The 18191-nt window shown below is 37.0% G+C and overlaps 3 protein-coding genes across 3 annotated transcripts; 2 read left to right on the plus strand and 1 right to left on the minus strand.

The window, feature by feature from the left end:
• Positions 1-1930: 1930 nt before the first annotated feature.
• On the minus strand, positions 1931-12569 carry LOC105213123 (E3 SUMO-protein ligase RanBP2). The gene is made up of 7 exons (XM_011185692.3): positions 12121-12569; positions 10314-11345; positions 8190-10167; positions 4713-8107; positions 3532-4534; positions 2651-3460; positions 1931-2586 (listed from the first exon to the last, which is right to left on the minus strand). Exons 1-7 carry the CDS (start codon positions 12190-12192, stop codon positions 2282-2284), a joined length of 8595 nt encoding a protein of 2864 aa, XP_011183994.2. The 5' UTR covers positions 12193-12569; the 3' UTR covers positions 1931-2281.
• Positions 12570-13060: 491 nt separating this feature from the next.
• On the plus strand, positions 13061-14066 carry LOC105213122 (40S ribosomal protein S27). Its single transcript, XM_011185691.3, has 3 exons — positions 13061-13219; positions 13676-13895; positions 13966-14066. The coding sequence occupies exons 1-3, from the start codon at positions 13214-13216 to the stop codon at positions 13992-13994; spliced, it is 255 nt and encodes an 84-aa protein (XP_011183993.1). The 5' UTR covers positions 13061-13213; the 3' UTR covers positions 13995-14066.
• A 1130-nt stretch (positions 14067-15196) lies between these two features.
• Positions 15197-18160, plus strand: LOC105213121 (uncharacterized). Its single transcript, XM_011185690.3, has 4 exons — positions 15197-16050; positions 16229-17113; positions 17181-17554; positions 17618-18160. Exons 2-4 carry the CDS (start codon positions 16245-16247, stop codon positions 17992-17994), a joined length of 1620 nt encoding a protein of 539 aa, XP_011183992.2. The 5' UTR covers positions 15197-16050; positions 16229-16244; the 3' UTR covers positions 17995-18160.
• The last annotated feature ends 31 nt before the right edge of the window (positions 18161-18191 follow it).

Genomic DNA, 18191 nt, shown 5'->3' on the forward strand with positions numbered 1-18191 from the left:
GGACTTTTGATTTAACAATGAATGATAAATGTATTGAGAAAATTAAAAACATTAAATATCTGGGTATTATTATAGACAATGAAATGAAATTCAATGATCATATAGAGTATATTTGTAAAAAAATTGGCAAAAAATTAGCCTACTTTAGCAGGATACGTAAAAGAGTTGATCTTATGACAGCAATAAATACAGTAGTTTTCCGAAATAACGAATATTCGTTTTAACGAAAACCGCTTATAACGAACAATCAAATTTGTTACATTGAGTACCGTAAATAACGAACATCGAGAATTTGTAAGTACTCATTTTAACGAACAACACGAAGAAGACATATGAAGAAAGAGAAGAAGAAAGAGAGAAAAATGAAATAACATCGAACCAGAATTAAAAATAAAAAAATTCAAAAGAAATGTGCAAATTGAAAAAATGTTGAATTTTATAAAAAAGCTTATAATTATTGATCAGCACCAAATAGAAGTATGAGTGTCAGAATTGGTCTATTTTGGAAGAATTCATTGGATTTGAATTGTATTGTTATGGTTTTTCATTTTTTAACAAATAATTAATAAAACAATTTATTAAACTGCAATTTACGGATATATAACTCATTTTTATTGATAAAAATACCTCTAAGTGAGTACTCGAATTAACGAAAAATTCGATATACCGAACAGGCCTGACAATTAATGTGTTCGTTATTTCGGAAAGCTACTGTATATACAATGTGATAATAAAGCCACATTTTGAATATTGTTCCGCTATTACGTATACATATTCAAACCAAAAACATATGGAAAGACTGCAAAAATTGCAAAATAAAGGAATGAGAACTATTCTACAATGTAATAAATATACATCAATAAAACATATGTTAGACACTTTAAAATGGCTTAGTATTAGAGAAAGATTTGAAATCAATATTCTTATAACATTAAATAAAATAAAAAATGGAAGCGCACCTCAATATTTAAGTGAAAAAATTGAAAATGTAAGAAATAACATTGATTTTAAAATTGTATATAAGCAAAGTTACAAAGCGCAAAAGTCTAAGTTTTATACAGGTTTAAAAATGTTTAACAATTTACCATTGGAAATAAAAAAAGAAACAAGAAACGTAGCATTTAAGCAAAAGTGCATAGAATTCGTTAGAAATAAGACAAATAATTTATTAATTTTGTAAATATGTATATATGATGAAAAAAGTATTTTTTATACTAATAAAGTTAATAATAATAAATATAAAAAAAAATTGTAAAGACAATTCCTGTTAATTTCTTAGTAAGCAAATGTATATTTTCGCCAAATTTTTATGAGCTGTTTGTATTCCCAGAAACAATAGTATTATTAAATTTTATCTCAACAAGAATCACTACCTCACCGTAGCCGTTGTTGATGTAGCGCCACAGAAGATTATCCATATAATTTGGAGGAATATTGTCGGATCGGTAGTCTTTTGTAGGATAAAACTCCGATTATATTAACCGGACATAGGAACGGAAAATAACTAAAAGCTAACATTGACTTCATATTGAAATCTTAAAACGCAAATAACAAATGACCTGTGTAAGGTTCATTATCACAATTCAAAGTTGACAGTTATGAAAAATAACCAAATAAGATAAATCTTGGTATACTATAATTCGGCATTTTTTTACGCAAAATGAAAAGGTACACCAGGAACTAATTCATTTATTCCAATTTAATTAATGTTTTGCTAAGTATGCCCTTAATACAATTACCTGTATTACACCCATATTGAGTATCTACAATGGACCGAGTTTAGTCACCGACAGGCAACCGCAGACCAACAAAGAAGACAGTCGCCAATGTAAACTCAGGCTTGTTATATACATACGTATTCTAGCATACTAAGATTACACCGTAGACACTTCTAGACCCATAAAAGACCCACTCCAAATAAAAAGATAAATTTTAAGATGTAATTTAAGTTCTTATTATATGTAGTAAGTATAGTGTACGAATAACAATTTTATTTTATACCACAACTGTAATAATTTCTTTTACTAATTTTGTTCAAATGTCGCACATGCAACGAAACTGACAAACAAAAAAATTTCGTACGACCTTTTTGCCAAAATTCAAATGAGCAAAAAGTAACAAATTTTCAGCAAAATATAATAAAATAAAAATTGTGAATAATACAAAAACACATATGTACGTGAATAGTGAGAAATGAGGAATGCTACAAATTAGTTAATTTATGATTTTTCAGATGTTTCCGATACCACAATATTTTTTTAAACATATTCAATTAAATAAACTATCGGGAAGTACTGACGGGCTCGTTGCTTTTCGACGTGATACAATCATTCAACTTCTGTTTGAACTGATTTGCTAGATCCACATTCTTGAAACGCACCGCCAATTTTTCAACTTCGCCTTCAGACGATTCGGCATAGTTTAGCGCTGCCCAAATAAAACTCTTTGGATTGTTATTCATGTTGTTAAAAGTGAAATCCGCACCAACTGCATGATTCAAAACCAATTTGTGTATTTGCTCTCGCCGCATTACCAGCCGATACGTATGCTTGGTGTTGTGTTCCAATATTTTGAGTTCACCAACGCCTGTAAAAGATAAAATATATATTTATTTTCATAAATTTGAAATGGATGAGTTTATATTGCTTACCGCGTTCCTTCCATTCTTTTGTATTTGCATCGTAGCGGTATAGGGTCGCACGTTCACCGAATAATTTCGTTTCATCTTCCTCGCCGGTACTTACTTGAATTTCATCTGGCAAAGCAATTATAGGATCATAATGCGGATCATAATTTTCATTATCATCGTTTTGGGTGGAATCGTTAGCGTTGCCATCTTTTGACATGTTTTGTGCCGACTTGGAGAAGCTGGAAAAGGCATTTTCATCGGTTAGACCAATGAAACCGCCCGGACCAGGTTTTTCCGCGGGTTTATTGGTGTTGGCGGAATTCACATTCGCAGCTAAGCTGGCAAAATCAGTCACGCCAGCTTTCTTCGAGAGATCAGCAAAACTGGGTGCGGCTACAGTTGGCTCCTTAGGTATACCACCAAAAATGTTTGCTACTGTGTTCGGATTTGACGCGTTTGCATTATTTCCACCGCTAAATATCGAACCTTGCGTGCTAGTGGTGTTTCCAAAAGCTGGAAATGTTGAAGCGCCAAATATCGAAGAGCCTCCTCCAATGGTATTAGCAGTCGTGTTGGTTGAGCTACCGAAAATCGATTTGGTTGTCGTGTCATTGCCCGAAGATGATTTGCCATCGAAAATTGAACTGGAGCCTGAACCAAAAACTGGTTTTCCACCAAATATAGATCCACTGCCAGTGCTGCTACCAATACCACCGAATATAGATTTTGGTTTGTCGCTTTCGGTTGTGGCAGCGGAATCTGCAGCTTTAGTTAAAGGATTAGCGGCATTGCCGAATATCGAAGGTGTTTGACCAAAAATTGGGTTTTTATCTATATAGGCAAAGAGAACAACAAAAACTATCGAATGTCGATATGTAAAGCAGAATTAATGCATAACTTACCTCCGCCACTTCCGAAAATTGAACTGCCACTCAAGCCACCAGCGCCCTGACCAAATAAGAATGTTCCACTTGTTGGGTTCGTCGTCTTATTTTCATCGTCTTTTTTGGTATTATTCATAGCAGCGGTGAATGAAAAATTGCTGGCACTCTTTTCACCAGTAGCACCGAAAGCTGTAGAGTTCACGCCACCAAAACCCGAAAATATATTTGATTCACCCGTTTTAGGAGTGTCTTTAATGTTACTGGTGATGGAGGTAAGCGTTGTGGCCGCAGGTGAGGGTACCATGGGTGAGAGAGCGCTTTGCTTTAGAAGTGAACGGCCCGCACTGTCCGCCTTAGGCAATGACAACACGGGTAATTCGAATGGTTTCAATACGTGTTCACTATCTTCATTATTAACGAATATCTCAGCGGGCTTTTCTTTAGGGAAAACAAATGAATCTGGATCACAACCACGACAACCGGTGCAAGGTGGTTGTGCTGCAAAGAATTCATAAGGTAATTGCAATTTCTCAGCTGTCAACTTGTCCGCCTCCGACAAACTAGTCGGTGGAGTTGCCACACCCTTTTCGTTGTCTGCAATTTCGGTCATATTCAAAGTAGTATTCGTGGATATACTACCGGCACTCTCAATGGCGACAGCGGTGCCCGCGATGGCACTTTTCACAACAACCATAAAATCTTGTGCAATCTCTTTATTTTTGAAACGCAATGAGAATTTCTCCAACTCAACAGTGCCCTCGCTAAAATCGTTCACCACAAATAGCCATGATTTATCATCCTTGTGTTTGTACTCGACTTCATCGTTCAGCACATGGTTGAGACAGATTTTCAACACTTGTTCGCGGCGCATAACAACTCGCAACTTTTGGGTTTGCTTGTGACGCAATATCTTCACATCGCCTAGCCCACGTTCTTTCCATTCACCATCGACAAACCGATATAATTTAGCACGATGCACATATAGTAATTCTTCATCCTCTTCACCCGTTTTCACGTCAATCTGCAAGGACGATAGGAGTAAAAAAAACCAAATAACATTCATTTTCAATTAAAAAAAGTAATAATAATGAAACGAATGTTTCTAAAATATTTAGCGGTTTTTGAAAAATCGAGAGACAAATTCTCGACTTTTATGGCTTGCAAAATTCTATTGCTCACTTAATTAGTATTCTACTAACCTTATCCGGCAGTGGTATGACCGGTGTGAAATAAGTGTTGTTTTCTTCCTCTTGGTAATCGCCATCTTCACCATCGTCCACCGCGGCATCTGCATCACCGCCACCAGCACCGCTAGACTTGCCGGGACTCTTCGGTTTCAAAGTGAAATTGAAATCTTTTTTATCTAAAGAAAACATGGATGTGGATTCTCCTCCAGCACCGGAAGTCTTCGACGGCGGCTGGAATGAGAATCCGGGCTTCGAAGTTGTTGGTACATTCGCTGGTGTTGATGTCGCCGGTGTAAATGTAAAGGACTTGGGCGCGTCAGTGGTGCTAGTATTCGTCAAATTACCAAATAGAGTTTTGCCTGTTTCGTTTTGGACGCCACCAAAAGCGAAGCTGCTTGTAGTTGTTGTTGTACTAGTTGTTGATGTGGAAGCGACTGCGACGGCGCCGGCCGCACCAAAACCAAAACTGAATTTCTGCGTTGGATTCGAGAGAGCAAGCACATCCTTCGTTGATTCCTTTTTGGGCACAGTATCATCTTTAGGCGCATCACATGCCTTGCAGTATAGTGTATCACCCGTGTTGCTTAAATAGCAGCCTTGACATGTCCAAGAACCAACTTTCGGTTTAAATTGATCACCGAAACCAGACTTTGTGTTCGTTGTTGTAGAGGTTACGGGTTGTGGCGCGCTTGCAGTGCTATTCGTATTCGCTGCAAGAATGCTTGATGTGGCTGCAGGCTTACCGAAAGTAAAGCTTTCAGCCGCTTGCGCAGGCGCCGCTACATTGCCGTTCGTTGCTGGTGAGAAGCCAAAAACAAAAGATGCCTTTGGTGGATTAGTTAACAGCACATTGGTGGTGTCCTTTTTGGGCACAGTGTCATCCTTTGGTGTATCACAGGCAATGCAATATTGCTTGTCAGCCGTATTCGATATGTAGCAAGCGGAACAGTCCCATGAACCGGCTTTGGGTTTGAAAGCATCACCAAAACCTTTAACGGCAGCTTGTTTTCCCTCAGATTTTTCCTTGGTCTGCTTTCCAATTGTTGCGGAGCCGCCGCTAACCTTTGCGTTCTTCTCATCAGCCTCATCGCTCATATTTGCTTGCGCCTTCAAAACAGCTTCATGGAATTGCTTGCACGTGTCGGCTAATTTAAAACGCACAGTCAACATTTCAGTTGTCAGTTCACTCTCCGAGTAGTCTTGACCAGCCCATGTCAGCGCAGTTTGTGAATTCTTGGCATATTTGAAAGCGGTGTTCTTATACAAACGTTGATTGCAGCAGAGCTTATGTATCTGCTCACGTCTCATTACCAAACGCACCTTATTAACGTCATCCTTGTCCTGTAATAGCTTCATGTTGCCAATGCCGCGCTCCTTCCACTCGCCAGCATCTTTGTCGAAACGCAAGAGCTTGGCACGATGCTCGAACAAGACAATTTCATTCTCTTCGCCTGTAGAGACTTCCACCAAATCAGGCAATGGTATCACTGGATTGAAAGTTGCCGTCGGTACGTATTCATCTTCCGCATCGGAAGTATTCGATTTGTTCAGTGCCGATGTAGCCGTAGATCCACCGACGGCTGTTGCAATGCTATCTTGGGCACTATTGGTAGCGGAGAAGGCTGGCAGATTGCCTACACTGAAGGGCGATGATGTGGTGACACCAGACTTGCCCAAATTACTAAAGATATTAGCGAAGGGCGAGGAAGTGGTAGTAGTGGTGGAGTTTGTCGCATTTGAGCTGGGTGCATTTGTTGTTGCGCCCCCTTTGTCGAAACTGAAATGAGCGAATGGCGAAGCAGTAGTTTTCGGTGGCGCCGATTTGTTATTTTCGCCTACGCTGGCAACATTACCAAGCCCACCGAACAGAGTTTTGGAAACGCCACCAACGTTTGGTAAAGTATTAGTAGCGACAGCCGTTGGTGCTACCGAGGTTTGTGTTACAACAGCTGGTACTTTTTCAGCAGTAGTCTTTGTAGCCGGTGTGCTGGTGGCGAAATTTGATACTGCACTCTTGGCTAAGCCAAACAGAACTTGTGCTGGTTGTTTGTCCTTTTTATCTTTAGTGCTTTGTTCTTTCGTAATGGTCGTGTGCTTTTTGTTATCCAATTCTTCAGCTTCGTTTTGTGCCTGCTTGAAACAGTCGTAAAACTTCTGCGCTGACTCTGGCAACTTGAAACGAACAAAGAAGCGTTCTGTCTTCAACTCCTCATCCGCAAAATCATTGGCCACCCAAATATGTCCCTTCTTTTCATTCGTTGGCGTTGTTAGTATAAGTTCTTTGGTTATTTTGTGATTTGCACATATTTTGTGTGTCTGATCGCGACGCATGAGTATTCTGGAAGATCCTTCTTTATTCTTGAGTATCTTTATGTCGCCAATGCCGCGCTCCTTCCAGTCTTTGTCTGCAAAGCGATAAAGTTTGGCGCGACAACAAAACATGACATCTTCGTCTTCCTCACCAGTCCTAACCTCGATTTCATCAGGCAATGGTATGATGGGCTTAAAGTCCGGGCGTGGATCATATTCTACCTCGACTTCTGTGCCGCTTTTGTTCGGCTCACTCGAAAAACTGTCTGCGGTTTTGTTCAACACCGAAATGCTGTCTCCCGAACCATTCTCTCCAGCTGCAGCGGCTGCCTGTGCTTGCGCCTGCTCGATTTGTGGCTTGAAACTGAAAGTGCTAGTGCTGATTGTACTGCTCGACGTAGTAGAGACTGCATTCTTTCCGCTAAATATAGATGTGGTAGAAGATGCAGGCGTTGCAAAACTACTGCTAAAAGTAATGCTGAATGGACTTTGCGTAGTTGGGGCGGCATTGCCGAAAGAGAAGCCAGTAAATCCGCCGCTGCTGCTTGTGCTAATGGTATTTGTTATGGCGTTAGCAGGGGCAGCTGGTGTGGGGACTGCTTGTGTTGCAGGCTGTGCTGCATTCGAGTCGGTTGTTGCTACGAGGCTAGGCTTGATATGATGTGGTGGTATTGTCACACTCAATGTTGGTTGTTGTGCTGGTCTATTTGGATTCGGTAACGGATCTGAACTGGTGATTACTACATTAGCTGGCGGTCCCTTCTCAACCGGCTGATTATTAAGTACTTTATTGAATTGAATGGGCGCACTGGTCGGTGTCGATTGTGCGGCTATAGCTGGTGGTAGACCAACAACAGCTGGGGAACTTGTAATGGCAGGCCCTAACGAAGCCAAAGACATTGGCACTGACAGCTGTGGCAATTGGGATGGTGGGAATTGCGGTGTAATTGTTGTAGGTTGTTGTGGTTGTGTCAGCAGACCGTACAAATTACTTGGGCGACCATCTTGTGGAGGAGCGGGCAATAATGGCGTAGACTGAGCCATGCTAAAGCTTAAATTGGCATCCATATATGGCATGGGCATAGCATTACGTTGACCTATAAATGATTTCAAATATACATAATATGATATTTTAAAGTTTAAAAGTTAGTTTGTAAAATATATTTTCAAACTACTCACCCAACATACCGCCGGCGGATCCAGGTGGACCAGGTGGTTGTGGCATCATGTAAGGTTGTGGATAATAATTCATTGGATAATTCGGATTAAACATGGGACTATTGTATGCGGCTGCTGCCATTGCATTCGGCTGCAAGTGCATTGAGTTTCTTTGTTGAGCAGCTTGTTGAGATTGCTGAGCGGCAACAAATGGACTTTGCACGCCACCGGGTGGTTGTGTGCTGGGGCCATTACCTACGCCGGGGAACATGCTACCAGTCACATTAATATGCGGTTGCGAAGGCGGTTGGTACATTTGATTTTGCAATGCATCTTCGATCATGTAAAGATCATCGAGCACATGCGAGGCATCATCACGTGAGGGTGGATTCGATGAAATGCGTGTACGTTTCATGGCTTCCTCAAGACCAGCTATTTTATCCTTAAGTGAAGTGATTTCCGTGCGCATTGAAAGCATTTCTGGTTTGATGATATCAATGAGTTCCTCTTTCACTAAGGTCAGCGTATTCGCCATTTGCTTTACTAAATTCTCCATTTCACTATTACGAGGTGGAGCTATTGGAGCGGTAGCGTTGGCTTCACGTCGGGACCGGTTAACTGCTGGTGTGGCAGTCAAAGATATATCGTGATAGAACTCTGCTTCGGCGTCTTCATAAGTGCTAGAGTTATTGTGGCCGGTGGCTGGGCTACCCTCATTAATGAACTTCATGGTTGCTTGTTGTAATCTTTTCAACTCAGTATGTATTATGGAATTCAAAGGATGTTCCGGATTCGATTCAGTGTTTTTCAAGAGATTCAAAGTCTGATTGAGACACTCACTGGCACGATCCAAATACATACGTTTGGCTTTTTTCGGTGTCTTGTTGGCTTCGTCCAATTTACGATAAGCTTCTGCTTGTAGATATGTCGCAAATGGCAATTGTACACCAGTCAATTCTTCGATTAACTCTTCATATTCGGCTTTTTTGAAATAACGCGAAGCTAAATACGAAACTGCATCTTCAGCTGCATTCGAAATTTCACGCTCAACAACAGACGTTTTGGCTTTAGCATATTTAAAATATTTTCGGAATGGCTCCAACACACCCTTATTGTTCATTTTCACCATATTTAAGCCATACTTATAAATATTCTCCGCACGTGCCTCCAAAAATCCTTTCTCTACCGGTTTAACAATATCTTGTGCGCGTGCCACGAATAGCTGCCCCAATTTGAAAACGATGATCATGTCAATTTTTGGACCATTAATGCCACGGACTGCTTCTATGCCATACTGTAAGTTAGCACGTAATTCTGCTAAATTATCAGTGTTTAGATTTTTATAAACTTGATAGGCAGCCAGCCACCAATTGGATTGCTCTTCGGTGCACAGTTGTCCTTGCAAATTAGCGAATGGCAAAATGCGTGGACGTCCGGACGCACTTCGATTTCCGGTGTTATAATTGTCAAATGTTTCGCGTTCAACTTGCAGGGTACGTTTGGCTTGTATAGTTGCTGCATACAAAAACGTGTCCATATCCAATTGATTTAAAGATTCAGCCCCACAAAAAGCCAAGTTTTGTGTGGAGAAATTCAAACCACTGAAATATTTTGCACGTACATAGGCGAGATTGTCATTACCCAGGCAGAGGTAAATCAAATGCTGCAAAGACTGTGGTTTTAAGTACTGTGCATCCTCCTCATAACGCTCCACGTCCGCGTAAGTGGGCAATTCGAATACCGGCTCAGCTAGCTTTGGGCTCTTAATTAACAGCGAACTTTGTTCTTTCACTTTCTGATCACTGTTGCAGTAGAGCGCAGCAAATACATTTCGCCGCCAATTCTTGTCCAAGCAAATTTGTCGTATTTGTGACAACAATTCATCGCTATTGCTCCACAATGGAGGATTATTACCAAGCAAACTGTTTAGTTGTTGGTTGGCATTTTCTTTATCAGTAGCCAACTCATCTGCAATGCACGATAGCAATGTACGACCAGCCTAAAGACAAGTCACATATTTAATTTTTTTTTGTAAATTGTATAGAAATTGTGAAATTAAACATATTTGATGAAAATATGACTGTTAAATACATTTTTGAGAAAATATTTGAAAATAAATGATTTTTATTTAAACGTTTCTCTTACCTGTGCGCAACGGAAAGATCCCTCGCGATTCCACAACTGTATCAACTGCTTGCCTTGTTCGTCCGTATGCCTCATCCATGGTTCACGATTGCCTGGCACGTCTGTTTGAAAAGCAAGTAGCAATAGTGGCAGCACAACCTTCACAGTTTCTTTCCACTTGTTTTTGTTTTGCAAAAGTTCACGCTTGAAGATTAAAGCTGTCGCATAAATCAACATCTGACCACGATAATGATCCAAAAACAAATTAACTAATTCACGTTGTGCACACAATTTGTCTGACAACTGTGTGACTTTGAAAAGATATTGATCTAAATTGAAGAGTAAATTCGCAGTCTCCGTTACTCCACCAGTTGCAGAGGCAGCTGTTAATGTGAAGCTGATGTTCACTTGTCGTTCCAGACAAATGACCATTAACAACCAAAATTCCCAATCTTTCTTCGTGTTTGACATCTGTTCGTATTTGTTCAGCACTAACCATACGATATTATACCATTCGCTGCTGTTGGAGAAATTGTCCTGCTGATTCATTTCGAAATTGTATACATATTTGAATGCATCCAATACTTTATTTTGTTCAATGTAATTACGCATAAGGCGTACACGCAATTGCACATCATTTGGACGAGCGCTAATTTCTTTCTGTATTAAATCCTCGACTTGGTTGGTCTCCAAATTCTCTTTGTTTATCAATTTCAAGCGTAATGAGAAAACTGCATCGTGTTGCACCTTCTCCGACTCAGCTAACTCACACCAATATTTAGCTTTACTTGCATTCAAGTTTTTATCTTCCAACAATAGTTGACAAACATCGGCCAAAACATCTGGTTGCTTCGAATTCAATTGTAGGGAACGTTGAAACGATTGTAGAGCCTTTTCTGGTTTCTTAAGCCGTTGATAACATTGACCAAGTAATTTATGCGCCTGATCATTGTCTTCTTTTACGCTGAGGTAGGAGCAGAGATATTGTTCTGCCGTGGAATATTCATTGATTTTGTAGTAAAGCTTGGCGATTGTAAAACTTCGTAACTGCCGCTATTTTAATAAAAAACAAACGATTTTTGACCAAATTTGAAAGTATATATTTCAAGACAAAATACTAATATATTCTATAATTAACATATCTAATACAATCTTAGTTTACAACAATTAAATAGCCAAGATTCAGCAAAATCCATATAAACTTTTGAACTCGTTTTTATTAACGAATTATTATTATTATTACGAACTTTTCCTACTTATGCTGAAGTTGAAATAAAACACTAAAAAAAATTATTTTATGAATGTTAAAAATATTGTTAGTTATTTTGAAATACTCGCATCAAGGCTCCGGTTTTCCAATCTAGCAACCCTTGCTAAAAAGAACCGCCGAAATAATAGCTTCGAATCAACTCTGCGATGTTTAAAATACAACGACCAATCGTCGGCTAATAACGAATATTAACAAAAGAGAAATATGAAAGATACATAACCTCATTTTACTGCAAATATATTGATAGTTTTTAAATCCAAATTAATTTAAGACAAATAACACTGATCACACTTTAGTTTGAAATGCAAATGTTGCTTTCGGCTAGAAGTACACAAAATTTTTTTTGTCGCAACACCGGCGCATAGAAACACACACAACTAAACTCGCATATACAAATTGGCGCCGCATTGTTGCGCCGCAAAATAAATGCATTAACATGAGGACCTAAAATTCTGATGTCTGTACAAACATTTTAATTAGATTATGTAATATAAACATAAATATATCTAAAGCAATGTTAGTTTTGTCGTACTATCATGGCCTTGGTTTAACACATACCTCGGACTCGGAACGCAACTTCGATAGTGCAGTTCGCACATGGGCATCCACTTCTTTTTTAGTCTTGTACATTTTTTTCGTGCACAAACGTATAACGTGAGGAATCAACAAAATCGTCCACTAGCTATTTCCTTATGTTTCTTCCTGTTAATAACTAATTATTTCCTTTTAATCCAGTCACTTTATATTACATATATATTTCCTCGCGTTGCTATTTTCCACTTCACACTTTATAATTTTCAATTATTCACACTTTTGACGCAAATGCACTGAATTTCAATTTTAATCGTCACAAAATGTTGCTGGGATAAAAACAAAATATCTTTTGCTTTATTTTATGCTTTTACACTCTCACTGACAAAGTATCCCATGTTCGGCGCTTGGAAAAAATTTTGCAAGTGGCGGCGTTTCAGCACTTTCGGCATCTTTCCATCGCGTCAGAAAAGTGACGGAGCTTTGACATTTGCTCGAACTTCACACATAGATGCCGCTAAAAGCATTATTAAAGGATATTAATTAAAACTTTAAAGTATAATAAATTCAAATAGCAAAAATAACTATTGCGAAACAAATATTAAACAACAAACGCCATTTCTGCAATTCATTTGATTTATGTCGCATTGAGTATACAAATGAATAGATCAAATAGTAATTATTGGTAATACCAACATTTAAAAGGGTACGTGCATAAAAAAAGTATTGTTTTTTTATTTGATTCTACTATTTTAAATCCGTATATATTTCACAAATATGACTAATTTTTAATTTCACAATTAATTTTAATTAAATTTACTCAGAGTTGCCATATATATAAAATGTGGTTGGAGTTATTTGAAATCAATTTTTTTATTACAGTTGCTTTGTATTGCTTTTCTACTAGTAAATTATAGTTGGTAAATAAAAAATAAATAATTTTCAATTACACAAAATCATTAAATACGGCGATTTCCTTACTAAAATAAATGTTTAAATTTGTTTACAACTATTGGCATCCTTTATTGGTGATGAAATGTCTGTCTATATATACAACCACAGCTAACTTCACGCGTACTTGACCCACTTCCTTTTCCGTGTTAGCTGTGAAAGAAGAAACATGCCGGTGGGTGTCAAATTCCATGAAAATTTACAAAATAAAGGGTTTTAATTATTTATTTTACATTTATTTTGCGATAAGACGAAAGAACAAACCTATGTGCTTGTGAAATAATGTTTTTGTTTGCCCTTGAAGGGCAGAAAACTCGATAAAGTGCTTGTGTAAAGTCGGACAAATGTCGGACGGTGGCAAAATGAGTGCATGCGTTTGTGTATCGCGTTCACATGGCCAAGAAGAGCTAAACGAAATTTGGAAAGAAATTCCATAAATATGCTACATTGAATCAAAGAATAGTTAGAATTTTTTGTGTAAATTGTAACAATGAAACAAAAATCGCGATATGCATGTACTTGTTCAATATTAGTGATAAACATAACCTAGAAAATCTTTTCAATTTATTGCCACACAAACTAAAATTTAATGTAAAAATTATAATTTGATTGTGTTTTGTTATATTTGCAGCTAGCAAAAGATTTACTGCACCCATTGCCCGCTGAAGAGAAGCGTAAGCACAAGCTGAAGCGCTTGGTGCAACATCCCAACTCTTACTTCATGGACGTTAAGTGCCCTGGCTGTTACAGAATTACCACAGTCTTCAGTCACGCACAAGGCGTCGTTGTATGCGCGGGATGTGCCACAATTCTGTGCCAACCCACAGGAGGACGTGCTAAACTCACTGAGGGTATGTCTTCATTTTCAATAAATAAATATTTGTTCTTCAATTTACTAAAAACGCTTTTTCCATTTTACAGGTTGTTCTTTCAGAAGGAAGCCACAGTAGAATAATTAGATGTCAGCGCGATTATTAATTTTTTAATAAACAAAGAATAAAAGAAACAACCAAACAAGAGCATTCAACTATTTTCTTTATATTAAAACATTAAAAAATGTGGTTCAGCAACGTTGGAAATAACTCTGATGTCCAAATGATTTAAATGAATGAGTGAATTGTTTGTAAAAATGAAATAGTAATAATGGTAAAATGAACTTGGCAATCAAATACACATTCATTGTATTTGGTGTAAATACATTTGTCGTTTAACCCAATTAAAACGGAATTTTGAATTCTAAGAATCACATTGCAAATAGAAAAATTCACTTCAGAAACTAAATTGAAAAGAAGTGAAAGTGCAATAGTATAGAATTTTTAACTAATTTGTTTTGACTGAGGGAAAAAGTACTAGTTTGGTCAACAATCGTTTTAACTAAAGCATGAAAAATTAAAATGGGTCCTCTGCTAAAGGTGAATTCTATAACTTCAGTTCGAAAATAATACTATTTTTTTATTCGCTGCACTTTTACATAGTTTGATCATTATTAAACATTGGTCAATTTTAAACGACAAAATTGCTTCCCTTAATTCCCGATTGTTTTAGATATTTTGTCAACAATAACGTTGCAAATTGCATCAAACGTTAATTAGGTATATGTTGTTTAGACGAGTTCACAGAACTTTATATTGTGCAAAATAGATTATTATAATATACAGCTAAACTTCACCATAAACCACAAAAAACATTGGAGAGAGACTTCCAACTTACAGAAAGTAATTTGTATGAAATTTGACTTCTATTGCCAATTCAAGAGTTCGAGTTATGGAAGTTCCACTGTAGTTGTGGTTTTGAAGACCTTGTTTATTGTACGTTAGTAAACAGGTATATTTTGTGCAGGTATGCAGTGTTAATTCGATTATTTATTTAGTCAAAAAGAGTATTGACAAATTGGAAGCTTTTGAAATCCACTTGTTTTTGTTAACGAAAGTAATTTGTTTCGTCATTCGATATACTAGTCTGCGAAAAAACTTTTTGTTTGTAGGAACGTATAAAAATTGGACATACGTTTTATCCAGGTTTTTGATACCTAATGTTATTTTTTGTTTAGTTTGAATTTTCTCTTGACTAATTGAACTTTAATTTATCATTTTAAATATCCAACATGAATTAAATAGAGATCACATTTATTGTTGTAAGACAAAATAGAAAAATGAAATAATGGCATAATTAAATTCTAATTTCAAGTTAATTTTTTATTAATTTCCTCTTGATAACTTCAACTTTAAATTAATAGGTTCCTCAATTTGGTATATTAATAGTTGAAGTTTAAAGGAAATACAACATGCAAAACAAATTCTTTCTGACCATAGCGCCAAAGAATCGAGATTGTGCAAAATGCTATAATTAAATTTTTATTTACAAAATCTGAATTTAATTATTTCTACTCGTAAAGTCTATTTGATGTATTTCAATTCGTTAAATTCGAATTTTAGATGAGATGCCAGTGATTTTATTGCATATTTCCCTAAATGTTAAACAGTTTAATCGGGCACCTACACCACACAAAATAATTGCGCAAAACGAGATTTGTGCAAGTTAATGTGATAAAAACTGCGCAAAAATCATTTGATGTAGTCGTTTGTCGCGTTAATATGTGCTCGGATTGCGAATATCTTTGTATATTCTGATAACTAATTTGAAAATTCAAGTTTTTTATTAGATTCTGTACTTTATCGAACCTTTTTCAACTCCTTGTGCAAATAGCAATAGTTCAGACTTAAATAAAATAAGCGTTATGTTAAATCGAATATGGTTAATTTGGTTAATAAAATAAAATTAGGAAATATTTCTAAAAACCAACTTCTCGAAGTTTGAAAATTGTTTCGATGCTCCCTAATGAATAATAGATATTCTGTAATATACAAGGAAATTATGTGTGGTAACACCGTCTATTCTAATTCAGCCATTTCCTGTCGCTTGTTGGCGAATCAAATTTGACACAATCCATTAAATTCTTTGCTAGTCTTATTACAAAGAAATTACTTTAAATTTGCGCCTTCCAATGTAAGTAAAAGTGTAAAAACCATTTTATCATTTCATTTTTTAAATCGAACAATCGTAAATAAAAAAGCAAATATTTAATTTTGTGTAAACAATTGTGTATATAACATTGCATATTGTGCAATTTTGTAAAATTTAAATTGTAACGTTTTTTCACATACAATTTTCTAATTGCCTTCAGCTGCACACTAGTAAAAATGGCTTCTCATCTTCAACCGAGTTGTGAAAATGATAGTCAATTACTAAATACCAATATGGAAACTATTTCACATGAATTGAGTTCACTGCTTATTGGTGGCGAATTAGATTCACTTGGTGCAATTGGATTAGCTGCAACAACAAATAACGTTGACGTAGACGGATTGTCAGTGCCTTACGTAGAGTCTTGTGACACACAATTAAGTAATAAGTTTTTGAAGGATGATAAAAATTCTGGAAATATGGCTGTGGCAAAAGCTGCAACTGTTTCCCATTCAAAGAACACCGGGGAGGCAAACATTTCACAGTTGTATCGTGAATATTATTATCAACAGCAACTTCAAAATCGGCAAATGCAGCAGCAGCGACAGAATTTTAATGTTGTGTCTAATTTATTTGGCTCCGGCCCCACACCTTATTCAATTGCGGCAGCACATCTCCAACCTGCGATAAGACAAGGAACAAATGGGTTGAATGTTGGCGTAAATTACAATAACATTTCAGCACTAACTCTATCAAATCAAAATCAACGAAATCACCGTGCAAGTGCTTCCGATTTAACTCCAGTTGTAGCGGTAGCTCCTAAAGCTTCAACAGCGCCAAAATTCGAATTTCACTTCTTACGTAATCAAAATTCTGATCAACTCCATCCTGATCCCACTACAGTGCCACTCATTTCAAGTGCTACTTTCAATGATGGCGAAACAGGCCCCGGTGCCGGAAGGCGTAACAACAATGGAACTGTTAACAAAGTCAATGGAGCTGGTCAACGTAGGTTTTCAAAAACCAATGATACTATGAAACAGCAGGAAATTGATTATGACGAAATTGTAGTGGATTTATCTGTACTTGGTCTACCATCTGATAAGTATGTTCTAGTAAAATGGAAATTTCTTTTATATAATTTTAAATATTATCATCGTTCTTTATTGCAGCAAGGAACCTAACCCAGTATTGCGTCTGTTTGGTTTACTTCGAAAAATGCATTATTATTTGAACGACGTTTTGCCTTCAAATGATGATATTGAATTGCATGCTGGTAAAATCCAGCCAGATGCACAGGCAAAGTGCGCCATGCCTTGTACTATGAATGTGCAATATCAAGTGAAACAGGCTGCACGAAAATGTACAATATTTTTGTGTGACATGCAACGAATTTTGAACGCAAACAAAATGTATAGCATGGAGTTGTACGTACAGTGTGAGCAGTCCTTAAATAAGTTGCGCAAGTTGTTAACACAATTTGAGACATTTAAACGTATTGAAATGGAGCATAAACGTGGACAATTTGTCACCGAGAAAGCACGCAGTAAGTATTGCATCAACGCGTATAATTGCATTCAGCATATTTTATACATTATTCCTATGCTAGCTCAAACGCAGGTGCTGGAACAGCTCGTATCGCAGCTAAATGATCAGATACGCGAATTACATATATATGTGTACGCCTTCAATTGGGCAGTGGAGCGCACAAAACGCTCAGCAGTATATAATACTGCGTTGAAACATGAAATAATCACAACAAATAACAATGATTGCTTAGTTAATGGAGAAGCAGCAATAGCTACAACATTTACTAGTTCTAATTGTGATGCGGTGGGAAATGTAACGAGCGTATCCAATAGTCGCGCTGAACGACAAACGATTTGCGTGGGTGAAACCCATAACTCTGTGGTGGGTGCTGTCACCAACATTTTAAACGAAACACTTGCTGATCGACGCACTACGCGCAACATTGGTGCCGTTTAGTGGTGGTATTTAATATGCACATTTGCATCCGAAAATTGTATATGACCCGAGTATTTTTTTTATAAATTATTTTAAAATTTCCTTTAGATGATTATAATATAATTTTTTAGGTTTATTTATGTTTTAATTATACTTCAAAATATGTATGGTAATTTTTTTTATTAAATTCTAATTTTATTGATATACAAATTTTCAAT

The sequence above is a fragment of the Zeugodacus cucurbitae genome, chromosome 2 (genome assembly GCF_028554725.1).
Source record: "Zeugodacus cucurbitae isolate PBARC_wt_2022May chromosome 2, idZeuCucr1.2, whole genome shotgun sequence".
NCBI classification, from domain to species: domain Eukaryota; kingdom Metazoa; phylum Arthropoda; class Insecta; order Diptera; family Tephritidae; genus Zeugodacus; species Zeugodacus cucurbitae.

What these genes read in the sequence shown, in the direction of transcription:
- LOC105213122 (XM_011185691.3), top strand. An exon ending in ACGTGCTAAACTCACTGAGG is followed by an intron (nt 13,896 to 13,965) that starts GTATGTCTTCAT and finishes TCCATTTTACAG; the next exon opens with GTTGTTCTTTCAGAAGGAAG.
- LOC105213121 (XM_011185690.3), top strand. Translation starts at nt 16,245, where the DNA reads ATGGCTTCTCATCTTCAACCGAGTTGTGAAAATGATAGTCAATTACTA. An exon ending in CTTGGTCTACCATCTGATAA is followed by an intron (nt 17,114 to 17,180) that starts GTATGTTCTAGT and finishes TCTTTATTGCAG; the next exon opens with CAAGGAACCTAACCCAGTAT. An exon ending in TGTCACCGAGAAAGCACGCA is followed by an intron (nt 17,555 to 17,617) that starts GTAAGTATTGCA and finishes TTCCTATGCTAG; the next exon opens with CTCAAACGCAGGTGCTGGAA.
- LOC105213123 (XM_011185692.3), bottom strand. Translation starts at nt 12,192, where the DNA reads ATGTACAAGACTAAAAAAGAAGTGGATGCCCATGTGCGAACTGCACTA. An exon ending in GATCTTTCCGTTGCGCACAG is followed by an intron (nt 10,168 to 10,313) that starts GTAAGAGAAACG and finishes ACTTGTCTTTAG; the next exon opens with GCTGGTCGTACATTGCTATC. An exon ending in TCATACCACTGCCGGATAAG is followed by an intron (nt 4,535 to 4,712) that starts GTTAGTAGAATA and finishes TCGTCCTTGCAG; the next exon opens with ATTGACGTGAAAACGGGTGA.